Consider the following 11,596-nt stretch of genomic DNA (forward strand, 5'->3'; position numbering starts at 1 on the left):
AATCATATACACATGATCACTCACTATAAAATCTTTTAACCTAATACAAAAATGGTTTTCTAGTTTAAAAAATACAAATGTAGAACATACTGCTTGAAATTGAAATAATAATAATATTCAACGAATGCTTAAAAATAAAAACCAAATTGAACTATAAATCAACATGACGAAAAGCCCAAACCGAATATATTTGGTTACATTTACATAGTAATTAGTACATACGGTGGTGCCGCTGCCTGCCGGGTATTCTTATCTAATGAAGAAAAAAATCAGACGCAGCCGCAGTTGACATTTCAAACTCACGTCTCTCGCACTCCCACTCGCACTGATTATAATATTCTATCTTCCTTTCTCGATCTTCGATTCTTCAATCTTACGTCGTTGTAGATATACTTCCAAAATCAATCCCGATCACTCTGTTCTTTTTGAACTTTTCATCACTTTAACCTCAAGAAATCTACATCGCTTTTACTCGATTTTAATATCTCACATTGTCGATCGCAGCAGCAGAACAACAACACCACCAATCAGCGATGTCGTTCGAGTTAGAAGAAGAAGAGTCCTTCGAGCACACGTTACTAGTGGTTCGAGAAGTGTCTGTTTTCAAAATCCCGCCGCGTTCAACTAGCGGCGGTTACAAATGCGGAGAGTGGCTTCAGTCGGACAAGATCTGGTCTGGCAGGCTTCGTGTTGTTTCCTGTAAGGACCGGTGTGAGATCCGATTGGAAGATCCGAATTCCGGAGATTTGTTTGCTGCTTGTTTTGTTTATCCTGGCCAGAGGGAGAGCGCCGTGGAGTCGGTGCTCGATTCGTCGAGGTATTTTGTTTTGAAAATCGAGGATGGCACGGGGAAACACGCGTTTATAGGTTTAGGGTTTACAGAGAGGAACGAGGCGTTTGATTTTAATGTGGCGTTGTCGGATCATGAGAAGTATGTGAAGAGAGAGATTGAGAAGGATGCCGATGAAGCCAGCGACGAGAGTCATATCAATATCCATCCTGCTGTAAATCACAGATTGAAGGTATGTATCGTCACTTACAGTTTTCCGGCTATGTGCATAAGATTATATAGTCGACATTTTCAGATCAGTAGCTGAAATTATCTAATTCCTAGAAGTATTGAAATGGATTTGAGCTCATTAGAGAATACTAACCTGAAACATTACGTATTTTAGGAGGGTGAAACAATTCGGATCACTGTAAAAAACAAACCTGCAAGTGGAGCTGGGATGCTTTCATCTGCAGGGTTATCTGAAAAGATTAAGCCACTTAGCCTTGCTCCTCCGCCTGAGAAGGTTAAGTCTAAGCCTCTAAGCCTTGCTCCTCCACCAGTTGCCTCCGGGAAAATTAGATCTCCTATCCCACCCCCACCCAATGATCCTGCTGCTGTTCGGATGACTTCTACAACTCATAATGTTGCTGCAAGGAATTCTACAGATGCTTTCACAGATTTCTCTCAGCTCGAGGTATCTTTTTTATTAGTTCATTTCCTTGGCTACATATATTCTTCGAATCTTAATCCCAACTGAAAGAGAACAACAATCATGCAGAGGAATCTTCCTTCAAGCGGTGGATCTGGATCAACAACTCAAAGCAAAAGCAAAAGCAGTGCAGCTGGATGGGCAGCATTTTGATTGTATCAGATGAGGTGTAATACTTGGATGATATCTTTTCTTCTGTTATGTTAATGTTGCGGAAAGCAAGCAGAATAGATGACATGATACAACAGAAGGTAACAATCAATATACAATGACAGTCCATTATGGGAAATAATTGTAATTGTCTGGAATATATATTCGTGACCTTGTATTTCATAATTATATGTTACAATTATCTGCCAACATAAGTCCAATTTCACTCTGACGTTAAGATTTTGTCTTCCCATTGCTTCCTTCAATGTGAATCTGTTGTTGCCTTGTTCCTCACCCTGGAAGTAACCTGTTTTGAAGATACTTGTTGCATCTAGTTTGAAACATATAATATAATGAACCAAGTTTGAGTTTATAAAAACTCAACAAATTGAATTCTAATCGAGCTCTTCTAGCCCTACTTAATATGCACTTTTGTTGTGTATTTTTTTCTGAGGTGTTTGTTATTTTCGAGCTATTCAATGCAAGAAATATCTTTTCTTTTACTTATCCAAGGGGTTGTTTTTTTTTTCCTAATTCTGTGTGGGTAAAAGGAATGATGATTGTGTTGATAAAGTTTTGTATAAATAAGGCTTCTTTCTTTCTACAGTGAATAAAACCATCAGAATAAGATTTTTAAATTCTAAAAAAATATCACAATATTCATCAGTTAACCATTGTTTATTACTTAATGCATCAAGTCACGGTATCAGATTAAGTAAAACAAAAGTCTTGTATGTGTACTTGTTACGGCTCAATTGGCAAAAAGGTGTCGTAAATATCAAGTCAATGCTCGGTTATATTGATTCTTTGTAATTATTGTTTTAATGTAAACCTTAATTAGGTCGAATTGTGTATGTTTAGACTTTAGAGTGAATCCAAGTGGGAGCTTTCATTATTCTTACTTCTTATCTTTATTTATATTGTTGTTTGCCCGATGTCTTCTACTGAAGCAATCTTATTTATATGTGACTGTCGTAGTATTGTTGTTTTTGCTAAATGAATAAAATATATTTATTTAAAAAAAATGGAGAAGGCTAAGTTTAATCTAATTAATGTGAAATTTGTTGTTTGAACTCTATTTAATAAATTTAGCAAATAATAATAGAGCAACACTTGAACTCTTTTTAACCGTAATGCTCTTATATTTGTCTTTTGGATGGAAGAGGGATTGAAAATGCAAACACTTGAATTTTTTGATATAAATAATAAGTACAATTAATATGAATAATTGAATATGATATGACAAAAACATATTACTATCGGGTTAAACCTTTGATCCATCCATTTAACGGCTTGACGCATTTGACTTGACTCTTTCTGTTTTTATTTCTGTCGGGCCCTTTTAAAACTTGAACCAAATCAACCTGTTTTCTATAAATATATCAAAAGTCAAAAATGTGACTTCTATTTGTAAAAATTTCGACTTGCACATAGCTATCCCAAGCGAAATTTTAACTAGTTTTCAAGCGTGTAAAACATCATTGGTCAAATACAACAAAAAGTTACCATCTTTCAAATAAAAACTTAACAAAAAGTTGTCACATACAACCAAAAAGAAGAATTGTTTGCATCAAGAAGGACCCACTTTTTCAAACAGAAAAATGATGCAATTGATAGTCGATCGGTCATCCTCTTTTATGTCTATTTATTTTTCTTCTTTAAACGGTATTGTTTTTTTTAAGATTCGCATTATATATAAAGTTATCTCTTTCTTTTTTTGTTTCCCACAATCAAAATTTCAATTGCGTGAATGTGTAATTACCAATCAAAACAACGCCAAAATTAGAAGAAAAAAAACACTAATCTAATTCTAATTCAGAGACAAAAAATCTCGAAACTCATGGTAAAAAAATACCTTGAAAAGTGATTAATGCTATTGATACTCAGATTTCAAAATCCAGGAAGAGCCATTCGGAGTTTTTTGCAAAGTTGCAATCTCCTTCAAAAGAGACTTAAACACAGGCAAATCCTTTGAGGGAATCCTATCTTTAAAATGGTCGACTATACTACCCGAATCAGTGGTCCCACCTCTTTGCTGCAAAAAACTACAAATTTGTCGAATCAGAACCTCCGGCTGCACCCCACCCAAATTCTGCGGTCTAACCGATGAACCCGCACCCAATGCATCACCAACCGCTTGCTCTTGGGTCCCTCTAATTTTAGCCAATAACTCAGATGAAGATAACGCTTTCCCACCAGATGCTCCAACAACAAACTTAGATGATCCAGATCCAGATCCATGTTCGATTCTGGTTTTAGCAACCAACTTTGAGTTGACCATTGACCCGAACTTCCGACCACCGCCCATGGGTGCACCCGCGGTTCCTGATTTCCCGGTCCAGGTTGGAACCGCGATGCTTTCACGGCTCCTAAGCATTCGCGATTGGCGTAATGCTTCCGCTGCTCGATGTGCAACTTGTGAAGCTTGTTCATCGAGTTTCACCTTTTCCTCATCATTGTTAGCATTCATTATCACATCATGGTTCACCGCACTCTGCCAATTATATTAGAAATGTTATTATTATTTATGTTTAATAAAGTCGTGGAAAAAGAAACCAAGCTTACATGAATCCCTTGAGCATCAAAGAGAGAGCGCAAAATATTTGTTTCCTCTTCTACCCCTCCTTCATTGCTGTCATCAATCTTTTCCTTTTGTTTCTTTTTGGCGAGTGTTTCGGGATTTTCATTTTGGTGGACGATGTTTACATCTTCCGATAATTGACTGAAAAGGTTTGATGTTTCGGTGCTTCCGTTTTCTTTATCATCATTCAATGTGAAGAGATCTTTCATGTCGCGAGCTTTAAAGAATCTTCTCTGTTGTGGGTTTTTCAAGATTTTGTTGGTTAAAAAATGTTTGTATATTTGTCGATGATATACTTTTTCTTCTATCGTTCCACGCGTTATCAATCTGTAAATCGTTACATCTTTTGTTTGACCAATACGCCATGCACGCTCCCTCGCCTGACAATCACCAAAATTAAAAATATATATATATATATATAAAAAAAAAGTTGGATAAAAATACGTAAATGCCCTTGTCATACCAACCTGCATGTCGGTAGAAGGGTTCCAATCGGGATCAAATATAATGACTCGATTTGCACCGGTTAAATTTGTCCCCAATCCACCAACTTTAGTAGTCAAAATGAAGATGAAGATATCGGGAGAATTATTAAACTCATCCATTAAAGTCATCCTTTGTTTCACAGGGGTTAAACCGTCCATTCGTCTATAAGTATAGGAATCACCAATCAAAAAGCTCTCAAGAATATCAAGCATCTGTTGAGTCTGAGCAAAAAGAAGAACACGGTGGCCTTGTTCTTTCCAAACCTTAAGAACCTGAGCAACAACTTTCATCTTCCCACTTCTTTCTTGGTTTCCATAATCAGGATTCTGAGCTGCATGTTCTCGTTCAAGTAAATCAGGGTGATTGCAAATCTTACGCATCACATCGATTCCATAAAGTGAGTTTCTGTCTCCATTGAAGATCTGTTCCACTTCTGAACTCGCAAGAAATGCTCTGTATAAGCATCTTTGATCTGCTGTAAGGCTACAAAATAGGACATGTTCTGTTTTTGTTGGAAGCTGAGCATTTACATCTGCTTTCATTCTTCGAAGCAGATAAGGCATTATTAGGTCACGTAGAACAACTGCACATCTGTGCACATTGTTAAATGTTAAATAAAATTCAAAAACACAAAAATATAAAAATTTACAACATACCTACCTGTAAGCAGTGGATACTTGCAAAGGTGATGCATTAGCATATCCACCAACAGAAATGGGAACTGCAAATTCTGCTTCAAATACCGGTAATACCCCTAACTTTCCAGGAAATACAAAATCAAACAATGACCATAGTTCACTTAATCTGTTCTGGATAGGTGCTCCGGTCATTATGATACGATGAACTGTTTGCAACTGTTTGCAAACTAGAGTAACTTCTGCATTTGGGTTTCTTATTCTGTGTCCTTCATCCAATACTGCATATCCCCATTCAATGTCAAGCAGTTTTTCCCCAAGGATTCGAAGCTGTTCATACGTAGTAATCAATAAACCAGATTCGTTTCTCAAAACACGGTTTATCAAAGAATCCCACTTCTTGTTGTTGTTGTTGTTGTTTCTTGAAGGTAAACTTTCATTTCCTTCTTCATCACTTTCTGTAGTTTCATAATCACTTTCATCTGACTTGGGCTGCTTCTTTTTATAAGGAGCATCTCGAGCAGAATCGTGTAGTATCTCCACATGAAAAGATGGATACCATTTCTTTGCTTCCCTCCTCCATTGACGCAAAAGGGTAACTGGACATATGATTATACTGGGTTTATACATGTTACTGAAATGTAAAGCTCCAAGAAAAGACAAGACTTGAATGGTTTTCCCAAGTCCCATTTCATCTCCTATGATTCCACCAGCTCTTTGGCAATGAAGCTCCCACAACCACTGAACTCCCACCTTTTGATAGTCAAAAAGTTGGCTGAAGATTGAATCTGGAATCTTTAATCCACCTTCTAGTGTCACAAAAGAAGGATCCTCATTGCCTTCATCATCTTCAACACCTTCTTGATTGTCTTCTTCAATACTAGACCCTCTTGCATCCTCTACATTCAAGATAAAATAAAATATAAAAAAGAGCAAGTTTTGACTATGCAAATGTTGATGACATACCGATTTCTTCAAGAGAATTTTCCTCACGTGATGCTACCTTCCTCCATCTCTTCCCAGGCAAAGGCCTTCTCTTTTTCCTATTTGAATCTTTTGAATCTTTAGACTTTCTTTCATGATTTTCCAGGGATTGGGGAATCTTGAAAGGTGTTTGAAGTCTTTGAAAAGGGCGTGTTGGTGCATCGAGTCTTGGTAGGGAATCTGGATCTAACAGTTTTGTTGTAGGGCGAGATTGTGCAGCTTCTGATATTGATTTAACAGCTCTTGCTATGCTGGTGGAGGGAAGATCATTGTCTTCTTCAACTGTATGAGATGGACCTGATTCTTCAATACGGCGTTCATATCCTTTGAGGTTATGGAATGGAGTTAGGATTCCTTTCCGGACCAATTCATCCCTTTCCTGACACAAACAGAATGGAATTGTCAATCACTGACTCATACTCACTAGAGATAATCAATGAAACAAGGAACTCACTGTTTCAACAAATCCTGCGGAGGCTGCGTTTAAAACCGCATCAAAATCACCATCATCATTGAAAGCTACTGTTTTATGCCGCTTCTTTGATTTCTTATTTGTTGTTGGGACTTCTTTCTTCTTTCTCTTGTGATTTGGCTCTTCCTTTACAAGAGATTTCAAGAGCTTTTCGTGTTTATTATCTACAGGAATACCCTCATTGCCCAAATGTCCAATTTGTTTCTCGAGTTGAGCTTTTGTTCTTTTCAGGCTTTCCAATCGATCAGTTGCTAGAGCATGCTGAAGGGTTAGATCATTGGATGAAGCCTGCAGGATGCTTTTTTCTCCATTCTCATCATCACCACTGTGTGCATGTTCTTCAGTTCTTGAAAAAACTTTCACATCTTCAACTGTAGATGCAACAGCATCTATTTCAACATTTATGGCTCTTAACTTATTAAGGACGTCTGTTTGGTTTGTGGATGATGGTTCATTGCCTTTTCTTCTCTCAAGATGTTCATCATCTGTGGTTCCTCCCACTTGGCTGCCCTGTTCAGCATGGTTTCTTGCCTGCCAATAGTTGGAGGCTATGATTAGATTAGGCTGCACTAAAGTACATACATAGAAGAGATATTTGATGTCTTAAACTTGTTATAAGTGTACAATGTATAGCACCTCTTCTAGTATATCATGTTCAAGCTCTTCTGGGTTTGCTGATGTGACGCCCAGACTACTTAACAAAGCCCTATCTTCCTCTTCTTCTTTCATTCTTGAAAACACCAGCTATTTCATGGATGCTGATATCCCAAAAACTCCACTGCCATAACCACAAGAATCGTTAGTTGATACACTTAAATGAACTATGAGATAGGCACAAATATAAACTAACACGATGAAGGTAGGAAAAAACACTATTGAATCTGGTGGTGTTCTAAAACTGTTATGCATCCTGTAAAAGTAACCACTAAGGTTGTGTACAACAATATCCAACTTCTAATACTGACAAAATGCTATGATATGTTCTTGACATTTCGCAATGCATTCAAATTTCTTGCAGTAGCTCACACATTCATGATTATTACTAACGACCTAGATATTTCATGTGCTGTGCTCTAATTTAAAGACACTTTCTACAAATAGCACAGTACATCCAACTACAGTCAAACATCATATTGAGCCACAAAACGATAACACACATGATAAACCCTTTATTCGACCACAATTTCACGAAAATACAACTTGTTTCAGGATAAACTCGTCAACAATTTGAGATGCGACGCATAATACGAAAGTCAATAAATCACAAAGGAAATATTTAGTCTCACCCGTACAAGTCTTCGGCTAAATATTACCGGAAATCTCTGCCCCCGGTGTTCGATTGATTTCTAGAAACTAAGAAAATCAAAGAACATATACATCTCGATTAGACGATCAATCAAACCCTAGATTGACGGAGACCACAATTTGTGAACTCGATTGTGTTTCTGATTTCGCTCTTCCCAAACCTAGACTAAATCGATCGGAGGAAGAAATCAAATACGGCGTCGTATTTGTAGCTCTGAACCAGTCGGGTCGGTTGGCTTTTTTGGCACACAAGGCAGCAGCGAACACTGCGTGTTAACATTCGCGCCTTTTATAAAAAGGTTATAAATTGATATTTTAAATGTGATTTTTTTTTTTCAATTTCTGTTTTATATTAAAGTCTACGGATTTTTTTGTTAGAAACAATGATAGCATATTTTTTATGTGTGGTCAAACTCGTTTCTGGGAAGTGAAGAATAGGTCTCAAAAATGAGATCATTCGCAAGAAATTCGATCAAGAGTACCTTGGGGCTCAAAGAATGCATTGTATCGGTGGTAGGGTGTTTGCGGTGCAATTTGGTGCGGTTTAGAGTCAACACCGCAAATTGTATCGCGTATCGGGTTTGCAGGCCGATGTTGGATCGGTAAATGATTATTTTCATTGATGATATTTTGGTCTACTCCAAGACCAATGAACAACATGAGCAACATTTATGAGAGGTGTCGGAGACCTCGAGGAGGGAGAGACTTTATGTCAAATTGTAGCACCTGGTTCCTGGTACGTGCTCCTTGTAATTAATATTTTAAAATAATGTATTTTTGCCTTGGACTCGGCGAGTTGAAGGACCAACTCGCCGAGTAGGAACGGGATAAGACGCAGGGTCTGAACTTTGGACTCGGCGAGTAGAACCTGTTTGGGCAAAAACCCTAATCCGGGTGTTCGCACCCTATTTAAACGCTCTAACTTGGCCTCCTTTGTCCCTAACACTTCCAGAGAGCTGTAGAGCGAAACCCTAGCCCCCATATTGTTCTTGTGAGTGATTTTTGGCTTTGTGAAAGAGGTTTGGAGCTTAGAAGAAGAAGGAGGAGGTTGAAGAGTGCAAGGAGGGGAGGTAGATCCGGAATCTACACTGTGAGAAGCTTCCATTCAGGTAGGAAAGTTCTTACCTTGATCACTAGTTCATTAGATCCCCTTTTTGTCCCAAATTAGTGGTTTTCAAGCCCTAAAACCTCAAACTCCATGTGTTTATGCTCTATGTTCTGAAAGGACTTCAGATTTGGACCTTATGGGCATATTGGAAGTGTAAAGTCTTTGTAGTTGGGTTATTGAGGTCCCTTTTGAGTGTATGACCTCTTAAAGAGTTTGGATTTGCCTTTTTGAGCTTATAGGGCCATGCATGCACGTAAAGTTTGCAACTTTACGTGATAAGCATGCCCTAGGAACATAGATCTATGGTTTAGAAACGTTGCATGTCTCAGATTTGGTCTGTATGGGAAGTGGGTCGAAGGGACTCGGCAAGTCCCAAAATGGAACTCGGCGAGTTCTATGAAAATGGTCTTAGACTCGGCGAGTTGGATGAACAACTCGGCGAGTCCTATGAAGATTGTCTGGAACTCGACGAGTTGTTCTTCAACTCGACGAGTCATATGAACTGTTACTGAGTAAGAGGGGTTTAAGTGTGGGTGGTCCAACCCTTCATATCTGCACGTGAAATTAGCAATCTAACGTGTAACAATAGTCCCAGAAACCCAAATCCTCATAAAGGCTGCTCTAGTGAGGAGTTGGAAGCGAGTAGGAGATCTGCTTGTGAGGACTCGACGAGTTGTTCTCGGACTCGGTGAGTCGGACCGCGAGTCGGTTCAATCGTCCCAAGTGGTGAGTTAGGGGTGACTCAGTGAGTGGGAAGAGGGACTTGACGGGTAGGACCGGGTTAGTAGGTGAAGGACTCGGTGAGTCTGTGCCATGACTCGGCGAGTCCAGTCAACTGGAAGTTAACTTTGACCAAGGAGTTGACTTTTGACCAGGGGTGGGTCAGTCATTTGACCTAAGGCTATTTATGAGTGACTAATCTATGTTTATGATTTATAGCCGGAGGATTACCGGTTCAGCAATCAGTCGCTTAGCAAGCAGACTTTCAGCAGTTACTTTTCGAGGTGATCAGTTACCTTCCGGTAGCAGTGGGTCTACGGCCACAATGCCCGCCCACCAGTAGGAGTTGTATGATTAAATGATTGTCTCTGTGATATTCATCTAGGGTTGCTACTACCTGTGAAATGTTTATGTGCTAGTATGATATGATGCTATGTGCTAGTGACAGTAGGGGAGATAGTCCCCAGATTATCGGTCGATATGGTAGAAGGGGCAGTCATGCCCAACCATGCTAGATAGATTATGTGATATGTGTTATGTAGTAGTAGTAGGCGGTGAAATAGTCCCCAATATCCGGTCGAGAGGACCGAAGGGGAGACCAGCACCCAGATATGCTAGTCAGTATCCGGTCGAGAGGACCGAAGGGGAGGCCAACACCCAAATATGCTAGTCAGTATCCGGTCAAGAGGACCGAATGGGTAGGTCGGGCACCCAGATATGCCTGACAATATATGTATGTTATGTGGTTATATGGTATGCGGTACAGTGGAGGGAACTCACTAAGCTTCATGCTTACGGTTTACAGTTTTGTTTTCAGGTACCTCCTCTTCAAGGGGGAAGGAGCTGGCGCGTTAGTGGCATATCATACACGCACATTGTTTCCGCACCATGGGTCATTCTGGGATTTTGTACTCTGATAGTTGACTGTTTTCATATTTCGGGTTTACAGACACGATGTACTATATAAAATGGTTTGAACAGACAATGTTTTAAACTACAACTGTTTTCTAAAGTATTGATTTGAAAAGAAATTTTTTGGACGTGAAATTTGGGTCGTTACACAAATTCCCCAAATGCGAGCTTTTGTTGCATAAGGTGCAGTTTTTGAGGCACATCATTAATCATGGTGGTACCTTTGTGGATCTGGCCAAGATCGAGGCTAGACATACATATGCGTACGCTTAGCGTATTGGGGTGTTTTGGACGCGAGCATGTGCCACGTACGTTGGGCGTATTAAGGCGTATGCAGGGCGTACGTGGACTGAGACAAAACCCTAATCTTAGGGCATGAGCCTTATTTAAGCTCTCTTATGGCATTTGGACCTCACTCTTAACAGCCTCCACTGCCCCCCCCCCCCCCCCCCCCAATCGTCCCTAAAAACCCTAAGTTGCCATTAGAAGTTATCCTTGAGCTTGAAGTATCAAAAGTAACGCTTTTGTTGTGTTTGCAAGAAGAAGAAGGTGGTGAACGAGTCCTGAACGTGGTTGAGCTTCTAGATCTTGCATCTACATCACCTTGAGAAGCTTTTGGAGGTAAAAAGTTCATACCTTGCTAATAATTTTGCTACTTTGAGTTAGAGTTTAGTAATGAGTTCATTTTTGGTCCATGGATCATCTTTTGTGAGTTTGCTCCAAAGGTTAGAATTGTCAGATCTGAGTCCCTTTGGCATGTTA

At 39.2% G+C, this 11,596-nt stretch overlaps 2 protein-coding genes across 2 annotated transcripts; one reads left to right on the forward strand and one right to left on the reverse strand.

Annotated features, from left to right (window-relative positions):
* The first annotated feature begins 206 nt into the window (after positions 1 to 206).
* Positions 207 to 1,869, forward strand: LOC111881219 (uncharacterized protein At1g03900). The gene is made up of 3 exons (XM_023877634.3): positions 207 to 1,022; positions 1,176 to 1,466; positions 1,551 to 1,869. Exons 1-3 carry the CDS (start codon positions 534 to 536, stop codon positions 1,632 to 1,634), a joined length of 864 nt encoding a protein of 287 aa, XP_023733402.1. The 5' UTR covers positions 207 to 533; the 3' UTR covers positions 1,635 to 1,869.
* A 1,614-nt stretch (positions 1,870 to 3,483) lies between these two features.
* On the reverse strand, positions 3,484 to 8,362 carry LOC111881308 (protein CHROMATIN REMODELING 8). Its single transcript, XM_023877720.2, has 8 exons — positions 8,076 to 8,362; positions 7,426 to 7,567; positions 6,772 to 7,320; positions 6,300 to 6,696; positions 5,359 to 6,232; positions 4,680 to 5,289; positions 4,197 to 4,592; positions 3,484 to 4,125 (listed from the first exon to the last, which is right to left on the reverse strand). Exons 2-8 carry the CDS (start codon positions 7,516 to 7,518, stop codon positions 3,505 to 3,507), a joined length of 3,540 nt encoding a protein of 1,179 aa, XP_023733488.1. The 5' UTR covers positions 7,519 to 7,567; positions 8,076 to 8,362; the 3' UTR covers positions 3,484 to 3,504.
* Positions 8,363 to 11,596: the final 3,234 nt, after the last annotated feature.

Source organism: Lactuca sativa, chromosome 9, assembly GCF_002870075.4.
Source record: "Lactuca sativa cultivar Salinas chromosome 9, Lsat_Salinas_v11, whole genome shotgun sequence".
Lineage (NCBI taxonomy): Eukaryota > Viridiplantae > Streptophyta > Magnoliopsida > Asterales > Asteraceae > Lactuca > Lactuca sativa.